The 17,015-nt window shown below is 38.1% G+C and overlaps 3 protein-coding genes across 4 annotated transcripts in view; 1 reads left to right on the forward strand and 2 right to left on the reverse strand.

Annotated features, from left to right (window-relative positions):
• The first annotated feature begins 934 nt into the window (after positions 1-934).
• On the forward strand, positions 935-5,280 carry LOC107729326 (homeodomain-only protein). Of its 2 annotated transcripts, XM_016539792.1 has the most exons (3): positions 935-969; positions 1,108-1,374; positions 4,676-5,280. In XM_016539792.1, the coding sequence occupies exons 2-3, from the start codon at positions 1,213-1,215 to the stop codon at positions 4,751-4,753; spliced, it is 240 nt and encodes a 79-aa protein (XP_016395278.1). In that variant the 5' UTR covers positions 935-969; positions 1,108-1,212; the 3' UTR covers positions 4,754-5,280. The 2 variants fall into 2 exon arrangements, with proteins under 2 accessions (XP_016395278.1, XP_016395277.1); XM_016539791.1 differs by having other exon boundaries at positions 943-1,374.
• Positions 5,281-7,215: 1,935 nt separating this feature from the next.
• On the reverse strand, positions 7,216-14,435 carry spmap2l (sperm microtubule associated protein 2 like). The gene is made up of 8 exons (XM_016539780.1): positions 14,426-14,435; positions 14,295-14,325; positions 14,159-14,215; positions 13,839-13,967; positions 10,746-10,877; positions 9,415-9,556; positions 9,156-9,290; positions 7,216-7,780 (listed from the first exon to the last, which is right to left on the reverse strand). The coding sequence occupies exons 1-8, from the start codon at positions 14,433-14,435 to the stop codon at positions 7,667-7,669; spliced, it is 750 nt and encodes a 249-aa protein (XP_016395266.1). The 3' UTR covers positions 7,216-7,666.
• Positions 14,436-14,744: 309 nt separating this feature from the next.
• Positions 14,745-17,015, reverse strand: part of LOC107729322 (ADP-ribosylation factor-like protein 9) — a 5,434-nt gene continuing 3,163 nt past the window's right edge. The window contains exons 3-4 of the mRNA XM_016539784.1: positions 16,487-16,662; positions 14,745-15,415 (exon numbers count right to left, since the gene is read on the reverse strand). Coding sequence (XP_016395270.1) covers positions 15,239-15,415; positions 16,487-16,662 — 353 coding nt within the window. The 3' untranslated portion in view covers positions 14,745-15,238. The remainder of the gene's footprint in view (positions 15,416-16,486; positions 16,663-17,015) is intronic.

Consider the following 17,015-nt stretch of genomic DNA (forward strand, 5'->3'; position numbering starts at 1 on the left):
ATAATATATATATATATATATATATATATATATGTGTGTGTGTGTGTGTGTTTTCTCTATAGGGCTTGTGTAGCATGTACAGTGATATATAATCAGTCCAGAGGGTCCAGTGGTCTCTTTGTGGGAGTCTGGATATCCGCGTTCCCCATTTCCTCTCCTCCTCCAAAGAAACCTCCCCTTCCACTGAGTTCTCCTCTGACAAACGCCCGCAGGTTCCTCTACAGCAGAAATGTGTTTTCAGTACATGACAGACTGGTGTTTCAGACCGCTCAGCATTCTTCTGACTCTTCACAGTCATGACATGAACAAACACAACAGATGTGCTGTAAACTGCTGCGTTCCCATGATAGAGAAATACAACAACAGATCTGCAAAAACATCCAGGGGGTTGAATTTAGTAGGCTACCTGAGATGGGAAAGAGACAGAGATAATCAATAAAAGAACTTCATTACAGAACTTCAACAAAAGAATCAAATTGCTGACAACTGCTGGACAGCCATATGAGTTTCATATAACACGTGAGCAAGCTAAAAACACAAACAAAACTACTATATATTATTTATTAATATATTTAATAAATATGAATATATTAAATACATTAAATCTATAATAATAAATGTTTGCAAATCTGATTATATTAAATACAATAAATATAATAATGATTATTATTTACTTGTCTATTTAATAACAATTACATACTATTTTAAAGTACACTACTATTATTATATTTTTGCATATTATATTTTCTGCATCACAGTCATAAGAAAATTGGTACACACTTTTATTTGTTTATTTATTTTGAGGTGAAATGGCCAGGATATGTTCTTGACAGGTTTATGAGGTAAACACTGTATGATCTACTTTCAAAGCTCTGTCGCGCTTCAGCCCCTCTGTGACGTCACCCGGAGGGCATTACATAATGTTGTGAATGATCAGAGGCTGAGCAGATGGAGTTTGGCCATCATCAGGTACAGCGCACACAGCTGGCGCGACTGCACTCGCTGCTGCTGCTGCCGCTGCTGCCACTGAAAAGAGGCGTTTCACACGCGTCAGCGGACTCAACGTTGTGGATCTCACACTGACTTTGTGTTTTCCCTTTTCCACAGCATTTCCTCGTGGAGGCTGGCGCTTCTTTTCCAGACTTTGGACTTTATTTGCATGGGACGCTGTGATTTTAGTTTCCAGTCCGTTTGTCTGTTTGGAGTTGAAACATGAGCGCGAGTGGAAACGCGATGGCGATGTTCGGGATGCGTTTAGCGGAGGATCAGATTAAAGTTCTGGAGGAGAATTTCACGAAGGTCAGCAAACATCCCGACTACACCACACTGATGCTGATCGCAGCGGAGTGTGGGCTGAGCGAAGAGGAGACAGCGGTGAGATCTATCTATCTATCTATCTATCTATCTAAAAGTATATATATATTTTTGTAATAATAAGAATAATAATGTAAAACGCACTTTAAAAAAAAAAAACATTTAGGCTACCATGGTATCGAACTGCAACATCCCTGCTGAGAGTGAACGTTCTCAGAACTTTGGCTAACGTTCTGACAAGGTTATCTCGAAGTTAGGAACACGCTTTTCTATTAAAGTTCTTTAATAACGTTATCAAAACGTTTGCACAAAAACATTATTTATACATCGCTCATGGTTTTCTGAAACATTTTCGACATCAGTCTGTTTTTTTTTTTTTAAACCTTACAATAGTTTCACATGGTTTAGAGAACATTTAAAGTAACGTTCCCATACTGTTTGCACAACAATTAATTAATTAATTAATTTACAACAATAAATTAAGACTTTACTTATACAGATTGAGTCCCTCTGGAGGTTAAAACTCTTAATTACACAATGAAAGTTCATGGATCAACCCTTCCAGGGTGTGAACTTGCAACTTCTCAGTGAACACATGAGATCTTTAGCCAAGCCACATTACTACCCATGATGCAAGCTCCTCTCATGCATTGTCTTCATTCCTGTTTTGCTGTCACCAGCTCAAAATAACACACTGACAGCATTAAAAGCCAAAGGCATGTGAATGGAGAGCTGACACTGACCATAAACAAAGTGTTGGCGCACAATAGGCGACCCGGAGCGCCTCCGGACGTACCTTCCCTCTTACACATACAGTTGACATGTTCAAACGCATTGTGTCTGATTTCTAAACACACTCTTTCAAAGGAAAAACCCACACAGGAGTCATGATGTAATGGAGCAGTTAGTAATGCTGTAATGCGTCTACTTACAGTATAATAGATTCTGCAGAGCTTGTGAGCAATACTGACAGTGCTGACAGCGTGAAGTTTGGCAGAATCTTACTGGAAACACATTCCATCTTGAGGCTGGTCTGTTTCTGTCACTATGACTGTGAAAAACCAAGTGCATTTATACAAAATGTGAACGCCTTTGTGATAAATCACCCTGCACAATAGAACAGGCTTAGCAATTGACCATTTTAGGGGTGTGTGAATGTATATAGTGTACTTAAATGTATTCACTCCTGCCCAAGTCATAGTTAATACACCGTACAAAGTTAAAGATTTGGGGGGTTTTGGAAAGAAAGTAATGCTTTTATTAAGAAAGGATGCATTCAATTGATTAAAAGTGACAGTAAAGACATTTATAATGTTACAAGAGACTTCTATTTCAAGTAAATTCTGTTCTTTTAAACTTACTCAAATAGTCATTGAAAACAGCCTATAATGATTTCCACAAAAAGATTAAGTAACACAAAGAAATAGCTTATGGCTTGAATACAACCACCTTCTGATCACACTGCAAAAAAAAGTGTTTTTTTCAAAAATCAAGAAACATTTATTTGAGAAGCAAAATGACTAACAAGTCTTGTTTTCTGTGAAATTGATCAAAATGAAGTGAGTTTATGATTAAAACAATAGCAAATGTCTGCCAATATAGGCTTAGAAAAAATTAACTTAATTCAAAGTGAAAACAAGTTTTCATACACCATTGGCAGATATTGGTTCTTGTTTTAATCATAACCTAACTTAATTTTAATAATTGTTTCAGAAAACAGACAGGGACTTCTTATTTTCATTTTGCATCTTAATTAAATGCATCTTGATTTAAGGATGTTTAGATATATGATTTGGAAAACAAGACAAAAATAGTAGATAATATTTTTAAAGCACTGCATGCAACATGATTCTGATTTCTGCTCTCACATTTTCAAGGCCTTAATTTGTGGAAGGACGAATTAATTATTTTTAAGACCCACAATAACCCTAACATATGATCCTGTGTGAAGACCATTAAGAATGGGAGAAATGTGCAACATTGTCATGAAAATGTCACTATGAAAGATAAGCGCAGAGTAAAGTCCATGGCTTTATTATGCAAATGTGGCCCAGGGAAAATTGGTTTGAATAACAAACTCTGTCCTGGCTCTGTGGGAAATGATATCACCACTTTGCATTATTTTAATGCTAAGAAAACTCAAACACAGAGGGTGCGGTATGAGGAACAGGTGTATAACTCTCTTTCTCTCTCTGTAAACCGGTCATGCCTGCTCGCCGTGTTGGCTAGTAAACACAGACTCTGTGTGTATGTACTGTTAGTGATGGGTAGATGGGTGGACTGCAGCCTCACAGGTTTTAGTGCAGCATGTGTAGCATTTGACTCTGAGCCAAACACTACACATGCTGCACTGAAACCTGTGAGGTGAAGATGAACGCCACTGCTGTTCGCACAAACACAGAAATGCAATTCACACAGTGTTTGCTGTTCTTCTGATAAAAAATAGTGGCCTGTTTGTGTTTTTTAGGTGAACAAATAAAATATTACCAAAAGTATAGGGTGATTACGCCTCTAAATTGCCTAAAATATCTGGGTTTTGGCTTTGTTTTCCTGTTGATGGTCTCTCTACAGTCCTCATACATTATGCCATGATTGGTCAATTATGTACAATGCCTGCATGCTATTGGTCAAACTACTTTTCAGTCATTACCTTTAACAGGTATGAAAACGATAGGAAAATGAAGCCAAAACCCGGACATTTTAGGGAGTTTAGAAATCGTGAAAAAGAGGACGTATAGTCACCCTACCAAAGAAGGGGATTTTATACAGAGCTTTTTATATACTCTCGTGGTTTGTTATGTAAAACACTGACAGTTTTGCAAGTGTGTTGCAATGGTAGTGTTAAAGATCATTGTACCTCAGAGCTGTTGTGCAACTGTCTGTTTCAAAGAAAATCAGCTAATTTGGGATAAGTCTAAGATTAGTGCGTACAAGTGAAATATTTACTCAGTTCTTCACTTGTGTTGAAACTGATTCAAATAAGGCATTCAAATGCTCCATTTATAGACTGATGGCTTTAATCAGATTGAAAAGCCTTCATGTTAACACCTCTATTGATCCGATTGAGCTTGATCTGAAATAAATTTAGACCTGCGGACCCGAAACAATCAGATCAATAGGAAAACAATAAGAATGTAAACTCTTGAATCTGAGAATAGAATGCCTTGCATCCATATAAACAGAGCTTTCAGAATCCAAAATCGGTTTGAATTTATTCCAACTGACAAAAAATGGTACATGTAAACATACAAATTGAAAACTTATTGCAAGTCCAATTTTCTTCAGAAGATATAAAAACTCTACAATTATGTGATATCTCCTGATTTACAATCAGCCTAATCTCTCTCTCTCTCTCCTGTAGAAATGGTTCAGGATGCGAAATGCTCAGTGGAGGAAAGCAGAAGGTTTCCCTGCTGAACTGGGATCAGTGAAGGACTGATGGAAGATCCTCATGTTCTTCTTCTCTCTCTGCTCCCGTGATTGTTCAGTAGACTCATCTCACTGTCTCTCTTTTCTTATTTGAGGATGTTTTTTGAAGTTTGAAGACCGATATTAGTCTTATTTTATTTTTTATTTTATCTAAGTTGTAATCTTTTGCTCAAAGCAAAGTGTATGTATGTCATATATTTTATTGCCATAACTATTAAATGCTCGTAAATAAACTAAATGTAAGCATCTGTATGTCAGGGTTTGATTTCATGTGTTGAATGATTAGTATAGAGCTTTATCATTAGGAGGATCATCATGGAGCTGAGAAACATACACTTTATCTATATCTTTATTTATAAACCTAAAACAAAAAAAGGTATCTTTATCATCTCAATTGTTTGTGTTAGACACTGAGATTAAATTGAGAACAAATTGACGTCTTCTGCTTCTCCGTTTTTCTCCTACAAAAATAGACCACAGTAATCTCACATTTGTCTCTACTAGAAGTCCAAAAGAAATCTCAATAATGTCTCAATGTCTGCTCACATAATAAATATTAAAATCTGCATTCAAAAGTCAAAGATCTCAGTATATAAATGTTACATTTATGTTATTTAATCTTACTGTATACTGCATTTGTTTCTATATTTATTTCTTCATAGAAATTATTGGAGAACCATGTCTGAGTTAAGTTTCATAATCTATGAAAGAGCAACATCTGAGCAAAACCGTTTTCTGGGAGCTTGTTGTGAACGCATCTGAAAACCTGGACACCAACTAAAACATGTCAAGGAGGAAAAAAAAGAGGTTTTAAAATGAAATCCTGATGACAAGGATGGTGAAAGAGTTGACTAAACAACAGAGTCCACGTGAAAGGAGTGAGAAGCATCAGACGGACTCAAACGCTGATGGCAGCGTTTCATCAAATATTTAAATCTTTAAACACATCCAGTAAGCAAAGAATGGACAGACGAGGCAACTTTTAAATGGTTGGCAGAGCGCAGCTGACTGCAGTGGTAAACGAGTGTGTGTGTGTGTGTGTGTTTGAGCAGTGGGGCGTGAAAAAACATCCCACACCCTCAACGGAAAAACAAACATGTTCATTTGACTGCAGCGCAGATGCTGAGCTGAACACAAACACACTACAGCAAGCTTCCTGGCATATCCTGGAAGATATTAAAATAATAGAGTTAGAACCTGATAAAAAATATGAAACTGTCAAGCATTGTAAGAAATTTTGGTAAAAAAAAAAACAAATCTATATGAAGAGAGAGCGGGATATTAGTGTGTCTCTGAGGTGGCAAAATCACAGCAGTGACTGATTAACTATTGGCGGTATTATTTCTCTTGACTCTCTTCATCTAGGCCTACGTTATCTTTTTTATTTATTTGTAATACATAGTTCCCTTTTATCCTGGAAGATATTAAAATAATACAGTTAGAACCTGATAAAAAATATGAAACTGTCAAGCATTGTAAGAAATTTTGGTAAAAAAAAATCTATATGAAGAGAGAGCGGGATATTAGTGTGTCTCTGAGGTGGCAAAATCACAGCAGTGACTGATTAACTATTGGCGGTATTATTTCTCTTGACTCTCTTCATCTAGGCCTACGTTATCTTTTTTATTTCATGGTAATACATAGTTTTCCTTCCACATCCTCCCTCAGGTCATCCAGGATGTAGGCCTACAGTAGATGAGTTCGTTTCTTGGGAACAGATTTGAATAAATTCAGCATTTATTCACCAATGGATCCTCTGCAGTGAATGGGTGCCGTCAGAATGAGTCCAAACAGCTGATAAAAACATCACAATAATCCACAGGCTTGTTGTTTTTGGTCTTGGTTTGAGGATCTATTTGGGCTCCCTTGTTGGTAATTAATCTCTACAACACCTTTTTTTAAAAAAAAACTTGGGTTGCAATCAACACAGCAGAACCAGAATATTTCATTTTATTGCTTTAAACATGACTATATATGTTGGAATACCTCCCCCATTTGATCTCTGATGTTATTTACACATGAATCTTTCACCTCTAAATCCGTCTGCTGAGGTTCTGCATGACTCAGTTGAGTTTGATGAGTTAATACAGTGAGAGGAACTAGATCTGTTTACTGAATCTGAATGGCTGACAGAGAGCCGTGGCTTTGTGTGTTACCACGACAACTCGACAGACACAAGTGGAATCTGTCACCCATCGGTCAGAGAGAGAGAGTTAGAGGAGGATCATGGGAATAGGAAAGACTTTGAGAGTACAGCAGGAAAAGATGCTCTGATCTGAGGTCCAACTGGCTCCTGTAGTGACATGAGCAAGTGGACAGGGTCCAAACACATGCACAAATGTGACAGTTTTTGAGTTACTGACAACTCATTTTCAATTACTCAATTAAAGAATCACAACAAAGCATCCCTGGTGAATTAAAATATTTGAATATAAGGATTTACTTTTTTTAAATGGGTTGTTTATTGTTTTTAAACAGTAAATACAATATACAATGTAACTACTGAAATACCTTGAATCTAATTGAATGTGTAGAATGAAAGTCCAGGCAAGAAAACTTACACCGATGTTCAAACCAGATGTTGATAATCATAGATTCCCTTGCAGCGCTTTCTGACTGAAAGCAGCGTCTAGACCGAGAGACAATCTGGAAACACTATAGGCGCAAAACACAGAGTCCTGTTTGAGGAGCCAGGCGGGTTTGGCAGCAGGCTAAGAATAATGTGCTACTTAAATTTCAGTCAAAAGTAGTCCACAGTCAAAATCTGAGACCGTGATTAGAACACCAGAGCGAAAGCAATGAGAGTTCAACCGATCAACAAGCTCCTGATAGGAGAAGGAAGGTGGTGAGAAAGTGACAAAATACAATAACTGCACATGATGAATGTGCTGGAAACCACAGCTTTGTGGTCTGTCTTGTTTTCTCAGGGCTGCCATGTTGGTTCTCTGGGTGGGATGTAATCTTTAGAGAGGGCTTTAGGAGTGGATAAAGCTTGGATCCGAGCACTCGCCGTGGCGTTTCTTGCTCCCCTAGACACCTGTAAGAGAAGCCAAAGACGGCTGAATCAATCCACACTTGGGAGTCCAGACAGATTTCATGTCGTACTACCAACAAAAACAACTGAAAGGGTGACCAACAGTTGGTTGTTTTTTTTACCATTTTATTCCAAGGCTCTCTGAGGCCCTGTTTACGCCTGCTATTTAAATGCGTTTTGGTCGATTGGATCACAAGTACACGATGGAGACACATTCCCCTTTACACCTGGTGTTTTAATCTTTTAATCTTTGTCCACTTTCCAGATTTCTTTGAGGGGAAGGTCTATGTGCTGGTGTATGTATGGGCCTTTTCTGATTTTTCGATCTAATATTGTGAAATGGGTTTGCACAATATACTTATAAACGCAAAAGGAGACAACAGAAAACAGCATCTCTCATTTCTGCTCCGATACCTGCAAAACTATGCCGAACACTGTGGGTTTGCGTTAGAATCATTTTTCTTCAAACCAAATTTACTGTTGAATTTAATGTTTAATAATTAAATCAGTAGGCAGAGAGAAGGCGATATGTGGTGGCTGTTCAAACACATTCGACCACATGAGCATCTACACTACGTAAACCATCCGGTTGAGTGTGTTTTTTGACTACCTCTAGAACTGGTCAAAAAGTGGACAAGCTCAAAATGTTTCGGACCCCGTTTACACCTGTATTCAGCGTTGACCACTTGTGATCAGATCAACAGAAACGCTTCTTAATATCAGGTGTAAACAGGGCCTGAAATACTTGATTCTGGTTGGTCAATCTGCATAGTTTACTGTATACACTAGGGCTTTTCACACTCAGTTAACCCTGGGTCATTCTAAAACCATGAGTTATCTTGGGGTTAACATTCTTATCTGCATATTTGTGGTGTCAGTGTTATTGATTGGACGAACGCAGCATGTGACCTGTGTATTGCGCATTCTCATATTATAAATTGCCGACTGCCATTACGTTTTTCCTGAATGGACTTTTTGGACTATAAAGGTAAGAACTGTCTCTTCTTTACTTCACATGACGCATTTTCCATCACCATTTGACATTTTTCCCCTCAGAAGCTGAAACCACTGTTTATACAATGCGCGACTTTCCCTGACTGTCCAAAGCACGTTAATAAGATGCACTTGTCGGTTGCTAAGTATCTAGCCGTAACATTCTAACGGCGCATCGTTTCACACGGTACAGTTTGGTACCGTAATGCGGGGTTAATGCAGTGCTAATCCTGCTTTCGTAATCCTGGGTTAAAAGCGGTGCTAAACTCACCTCTAAATTATACTGTAAATGTGAAACGTTCCTTTACCCCGGCTTAAAAGTGGGGATTGGAATGTCGATTACCCAGGGTTAAGCTCAGTGTGAAAAAGCCCATCTGTCTCTTACAGTTCGGATTGGACTCTCTGGTCGTCCGGGGTTGTAGAAGTGTCTGTTCTCTCTTAGTTTGGGCAGTGAGAGCTGCTCGAGTCTGGACGTCATCTTGGCTGTTTGAGCTGCATATGAGATGAATGTCTGCACATTCTGCACACAACCACACAAAGCCAATGTGAATGGTGCTTGGATATGTAAAACTCGTCGTCACTATGAATTAAGCACCAGAACCAGTTCTTGGTTTAAAAGCGATGTTGCTCCTGTAAATTCGGACCTGTCTGTTGCTGGTGAAGTTGGGGTGGTTAGTTTTGGGGTCGGCCAGCTGGAGGATTCGAGGTGAGATGACCACGTTCCTTACACTGGGACCCACGTGCCAGATGGGACAGTCATGCTCACACAAAAATGAGTGTGCATAACTACAAAAAGAAATTAATACTTTTATTCAGCAAGGATGCATTAAAATTGATCAAAAGAGACAGTAAAGGCATTTATGGTGTTTCAAATAAAAATTGAATTCAAACAACATTGAAATAATAAAAAAAGTTTCTTGAGCAGTAAATCAGCATATTAGAATTATTTCTGAAGAATCATGTGACTGAAGACTGGAGTAATGATGCTGAAAATTCAGCTTTGCATCACAGGAATAAATTACATTTTACAATATATTCAAATAGAAAACACTTATTTGAAACAGTAATAATATTTCACAATATTATTGTATTTTTTTATCAAATAAATGTGGCCCTGGTGAGCATAAGAGACTTCTTTCAAAAACATTTTGAATGGTCTCCAGACAAATCTGCACACAGATTTGAGATTTTTCTAAGAAAAAAAAATATATATATATATTTATATATAAGATTATTTAGATGTAGTAGTTTTAATTCAAATTGAAATAAACAAAAACTAGAAATGTTGCCTTGGCAATTAGCTGAAATAAAATAAGTTTAAGTTTTATATTTTTATTTTATTTCAATTAATGTTTATTTGAAGTAATGGAAATGTTTTTTAAGGTTTTAGTTAACGATAACTCTGCTGATAACTTTCTTTTCTAATATGGCATCTTATCTATACCAAGACCTGCAAAAATCATCTGCTGCTTTTGGTTTGATAAGAATCAAAGCTTTCTTCTGGTTTGCAGAGCACATGTTCTCAAGATGTTATGTAACAAAAATCCACAGGTTGCAAAAAAAAATTGTTCAGCTGAATCCAGAGATTAACATAATGGCCTGCGTGCAGATGATTTATTTACCACAGAATTCTCACAAAATATAAGCGACATGAAGTCTTCACAAACAAAATTATATGACAGCAAAACTGACTCAATATGTTAGTCTGCAAAACAGCCTGGAGAAGAAATTGGGCCCAGATCTGAGATTGTGATTTAAGAATTTAAAAAGACCTCTGTGGTCAAACACAAGACTTGCCAGGGGTTACACACCAGACAGTCGTCTATTGTCTGACAGCATCTTCTCTCTCTCTCACACACACACACAGCGCTACTGAAAAAACAGATGTTGAATTTTGGCTTCCTCCTCAGCAGGAGCTAATTTTAGTTCTGGAAACATCTCATAAATGTGTTCAGGTTCTCATTTGACCTCTTACCTCACTTCCTGGGGGCTTCTTCCTCGGGTTTTGGGAGTCGCTAGACGGACAATGCTCTCGTACTGCACTGCATGAGAGGAAGGGCGGGAGATCTTCATCCTTCTCCTCTCCTCCTCCTCCTCTTCCTCTTTCCTGCAGGAAGATTGCAGAGGGAACGTCTGACATCCGAGAGAAAATCCGCCTTTTCAAATAAGACAATAGGATGAGTGTTACAGGATGCTAGCTAGGAACAAGTGAAACTAGGATTTGGAGTGTGTTTATGCTAATCAAACTCATATTTCTCAGCACTTTTATAAGAGCGATTTTTATGCTCTCTGGTGGAGAACGGGGCTGGAAACACTCTTGCCAGCTGGAATCGGAGAACCAAATTCATTTTATCCATTATCTCATTAAATCTCTTCGGTTCTTTGCTCTTCAAAGCTAATTTCAACCCCTAATTGTCTAAGTTACAAAACTATATACACTATTGGAGAACTCTCTCAATCTCCTTAATTGGTAGAATAAATGCGATAAAAATTATATTTCTTCCTCAAATATTCTTCCTCAAACATTCTAATATTATTGCCCAAGTCCTTCTTTAATTAAACACCTAGACTCGAGTATTCTTCCCTTTCTATGGAATTATAAGGGTCACAGAATCAAAAATGTTCATCTCTGTAAACCCAAACATGTGGGTGGTTTGGCCCTTCTGGATTTTCGCCTTTATTACTGGGCCATTCATTTACAAGTTTTTGCACTATGGTTGGAACAGCCAGCTAGTGCCCCAGATTGGCTTCAGATAGAGCGGGATTACTGCCATCCTTATGATCTTGGAGCAGTGCTACTTTCCCCAGTAATATTAGACCAAACAGTAGTTAATAGTATTGTCGTCAGTTACGTTTGGAGACAGATAAGAGAATACCATAAGATAAATTCACTCTCTCTCTTAATTCCAATTGCAAATAACCCCTCATTCCCCCCTTCAATGTTGGATACAACCTTTAATCAATGGAAGGAACTGGGTATATGCACAGTCAAGGACCTTTATCTTGATGGGCCTTTAGCTTCCTTTACACAACTACAACAGAAATACAACCTCCCAAAAAAACATTTTTTCAGATTTTTACAAATAATTAATTATTTGCGTACACATAATGTTTCCCTAGACGATTATTGATGATTGTTTACAGTTCAGGGGAAATAAGAGTCAGCTATCTTTAATTTATGGAAGGTTACTAAAAGCTATTTCCCCCTCAACAAACTTGATCAGAGAGGAATGGGCGCGAGAGATTGGAATTGGAATCTCAGATTTGGCTCAGAGTGGTTTGGAGGATATTGATAAATAATCGGTCAATACTAGATTATGCCTTATTCAATTTAAGGTCTTACATAGATTACACTTTTCAAACAAGAAATTACAGAGGATTTTCCCCAATGTTTCTCCTCTTTGTGACAAGTGCAAAAAGATGCTGACTTAGCTCATAGTTTTATTTTCTGTCATAAAATACAGGGATTCTGGTGTGAAGTTTAAAAAAAAAACGCTTTCAGATGCCCTTACTGTAAACTTGGAACCAGACCCAGTGCTCATTATATTAGGACATTCTGATTATACATATTCATTGAACAGAGCACAACAGAAATTCCTCACATATTGTTTGTGGTTAATCCTCAAGGTTTTTGTTTTCTTGGTGTTTATTTTGAGGCCAACTTTCTTTGCTTCCTCAGAGAGCCTGGATCTCAAACTCCAGTTTGTGGGAGGAAACAAATCAGCTGCCTGTTGGCCAAGAAATACGAAAGAGGAAACAGGGCTGGATAGGTCACACTCTCCGCAAGAACCCTGAAAACGTCACCAAACAGACACTGGAGTGGAACCCACAAGGAAAGAGAAGAGTGGGTAGGCCAAAACAGACTTTGAGACGATGCACGGAAGCAGAGATGAAGGCAGCCGGATGGTCGTGGCGTGGGCCCAGCTGAAGAGAGTCACCCAAAATTGAGTCCGCTGGATAATTGTTGTTGAGGCCCTATGCTCCTTCGTGGAGTCAGCGGAATAATAATAATTAGAAACTGTTATTACTGTTCTGGAAAAAGTTTGATCCTCCTGCTGCCAAACTATGGCTTGAGGAACTGATATCTACTCTGTACACCTGGAACGAACCAGATATATCTTGGACATTGGATATTGGACAATTTCACAAGATTTGGGACCCTTTCTTCTGTTACCTCGATAGGAATTCTATTCCTTAAAGCAATGTATTGTAATTTAAATGTTGTGTGTTTATGTCACTGTATTGTATATTAACAGGCTGGGGAAGGGGTGTTACATTTAAAGGGGTCATATGATGCGATTTAAATTTTTCCTTTCTCTTTGGAGTGTAATAGGTTTGAATATAAATTCTTTAACATTGTTCGCCCTGTTAGCCTAGTGGTGATGAAAATAGAAAAGGATATTTTCGTTGTAAACATCATGTCTTTGACCAGGTGGAACTGTTAGTCTATGTTTAATTTCTAATAACTGCACACTTAATGTGACCCTGTGAATGTATATTTTAAGGTAAATTAAACAAATAAAATGCAATAAATGCAGGATATTGAGGTTGTTGATGCATTTAACAGTGGTGTGGCATGTTTTTAGAAGCTGTGCTGTAACGGCATGTTGACTGATCTGCGGTTTAGGCATTCTTTAGCTATACAATTGGATTATTTTATTAAAGGGGTCATATGATGCTTTTTTAAAGATCATTATTTTGTGTATTTGGTGTAACAGAATATGTTGACATGCTTTAATGTTCAAAAAACACATTATTTTTCAAATACTGTACATTATTGTAGGTCCTATATATACCGCAAGAGAAAGGAAAACTTGAAATCGCATCATATGACCCCTTTAACACCCCCTTAGCTGTTAAACCCCCCATTGACTGTACAACAAAATCTCCAACCAAAAATCCTGGAGTTGACACTGATTTGAATATATTTTATGATCTAATTTAGGTTTAAGTAGGCTATTCATTTCCTACATTAAAAAATATCGTACTAACCCCAAACTTTTGAACAGTAGTATACGAGAACTAAATAAAATGGAAGTTTTAAGACATCTGTGCTGTCTCCTGCTACCTGAGCTGAATCTGGAGGGAGAAGTCTCTCTTAGGCTGGGCCAGTGCCTTTATTCTGGGGCTCGGGTTGGCTTGCAGTGCTGAGCGGGACAGCGGCCGTATCGATTCCTGGTTTCCCCATGTCAGTATCCTGAATCCCAGAACACAAGCACAACAGATAAGTCAGCTTGATCAAGGGATGAAACAACTGTTTAATGTTTGTTTGTTTTTGGATATTTGGGTAGTGCTGAAAAATATAAGCCTTAGGTATATTTGTACTCATGGTTGACACCATAGTTTTAGGTTATAATCAAGTTAAAGTACATGCAAAAGAAGTTTTACCAAGGTGTTGTGGCCCAAACTGTCTTGGACTCCTTTGGTTGAGCTAGAAATGAAATCCTACAAGCAAACATGTTATCAGTTTCTTAAAAATAGAAATGATAAAGAAATGAAAACTCAAATGTTTTGCTATACATACCTATCCAGATGGAATGACTTTAATTCAGACTCTTTCAGGAATAGAAAACAAACAAAAAAATCATGTTAACCATGTTTTTCAATTAAAATAACATGAGACCATTTAAGTTTTGTTCTAAATGCAGACTTTACCCGAGTCCATTCTTTCCAGGTACAGACCCAAAGGAATCCTGGGAAGCTAAACGCTTACTGAATGTCACAATAGAGACCGCCTGTTGCTAAGGAAGCTGTTACTATGGCAACCAAAGTCACAAGGTCCTGCTCTGTCTTCAAAGAAGAGCTGAAATTAGCCTGAACTAACATACCATGTAAGAGTGACATCATAAACACAACAGGAAATAAGATTAAAGCTCTAAACATGATGTAATTGATGCTAAAAATAACATTAGGGGATTTTTGTTACAAAAATGACAAACATGATTCAGTCATTTCAATTAATATTTAATGGTTATCAAAAGACAATCACCAACCAAATCTTCACTTGATTTCTGGCAATAAAAAGCCATTTAAAGACAGAAAGGTCAAGTTACAAAAATAATATACAGACATTTGGATTATAGACTATTCTTACTGACAAGTCAGCAAGTTACATTATAATCCAATTAAAGCATTTTATCATCTAGCAAAAACAGCACAAACACACAGGCTTCATACAAGAGTCTGTATCAGTTAACTCATAATCAAACATCCCATAATCCACAATTACAACAGCAGCAGCAATACACTGAAAGACATGATTATCTTTGGCATCTTTTTCAAAATGCTCAGTTTTCATTCTCAATTATAGCTATCATAATGTTTTAGTGTGATTAAAATTATTTCAACTAGTCTCTCTTCTACTACAAAAACTGTTTTGTTGTCATTTGGTTTGAAGAGTCTTTGGTGACCGTAAAGCCCTACATTATTGGGACCAAAGGAAACTATTTTAAGATACATAGTCGGTGGTCAATCATCTGACATCATCTCTATGATGAGGTCACGAGCATCTTGCACACCGGTGTTGGCCTCAGACTTTCCCTTCTTCACCTGAGTACCAATCACACTGAGCCGGTGCCCGTCGCCAACATTACCCAAATCCAGTGCCTCATAAAGATCAGTGATCCCACGGGCCCCGGGGACGTCCTGCGTGAGAGAGAGCGAAGCACGTGTAAGATCCTGGCACAGGACCATGTTTCTAATAACAGAAAAACATGCACTAATGAATTAGTCCAAAAAGAACAGGAATAGGGGTGTGCGACATGTATTGTCTATGATAATACTGTAATTATTGTTTTAACAGTGTAGAAGCTGAGTATGTCATTCACTTTGCAAAAACAGGCCTTGATAATGCACATTTTTGTATCATGGAGCCTATTAGAATGACCCCAAAATTCAATATATGGGGGTGAAAAGGCCCCTGTATGAGTTTTCATCTAGATTCCATATTTCACTGGAGGAAGCATTATTAGGGATTATGGACTCATAGCCAGAAGCCATGTTTTAAAGTTAAAAATGCCCTGATGGATTTTTTATTTTTTTTACAAACATGCAGTTTTTCACTTCACAAAGCATTAATTTATGGACTGGAGTGGATTATTAAGATGTTTTTATCAGCTGTTTGGACTCTCATTCTGACGGCACCCATTCACTGCAGAGGATCCATTGGTGAGCAATGTAATGAGATGTAATGCTACATTTCTCCAAATCTGTTCCCATGAAGAAACAAACTCATCTGCATCTTGGATGGCCTGAGGGTGAATAAACTTTCAGCAAATTTTCATTTTTGGGTAGCCTATTAATTTAAGTATTAATATATCTCTCGTTAATTTCTGTCACTGCTGTGAACTAACCACTGCACAGAATATGTCAACAGCAGGCCAAAATCAGTCAAGGTACCAGCACAAAAACACACTCAGCAAAATGTTGTCTAACTATTATTATCGACAAAATGCCAGAAAATATTATTTTTTGTCAATATCACACACCCCTATGCAGGAACTTGTATTCATGGGCCAATTTGATTTCATGTTGACTTTAAGGCCCGTCTGTCACACCAGATGTGTTTGCAAGAACATCCGGCGCGTCAACAGGAAAAGCTGCACTGCCTCAGCACCTTAACCTCATGTCTGACCGTCCAGATGGTCCTGACACGCACTCCATCAGACGGATCGTGCTGAGAGAGGATTACAGAGCGCATGCAGCAGATGCTCTCACCTGCTTGTTGGCGAGCAGCACTAGAGGCAGGCAGGGGTCGGCCGACAGGAGCTGGTGCAGGAGACGTTTAGCCAGAGGGAATCGCTCGGGGTCAGACGAGTCCACCACGAACACCAACACACGCGCTTTACACAAATACATCTGCCAGTAATCACGCAGCTTCTCTGTACCTCCAACTGCATGACAGAGAAAGCACAAAAGGCACTTTTACACTATTCACTTCAAGCCAGGGTTATTTTTGTCAACTTAAGGCTACGCCCACACGAAGCCAGAGCTTCTTTTTCCCCTCTTCTTCCCCTTTTTTCCCCCCTCGTCTCAAGAAATATCTGCGTCCACACAAAACCACAAAACCAACACAAAACAATGTAGTATACATGCCAGACCAGAATGTGGCGCTGTAATTCTGCCACAGAGATACACTAAAAACGGAGAAGAAGACTTGGACTATACTCATAAACCTTGCGCGCGGTATACAAACGAACATGGAACAATACATTTATTAATCTGTGTTAATGTTAGTTAATAAAAA

Source organism: Sinocyclocheilus rhinocerous, unplaced genomic scaffold, assembly GCF_001515625.1.
Source record: "Sinocyclocheilus rhinocerous isolate Xijiao unplaced genomic scaffold, SAMN03320098_v1.1 scaffold428, whole genome shotgun sequence".
NCBI classification, from domain to species: Eukaryota; Metazoa; Chordata; class Actinopteri; order Cypriniformes; family Cyprinidae; genus Sinocyclocheilus; species Sinocyclocheilus rhinocerous.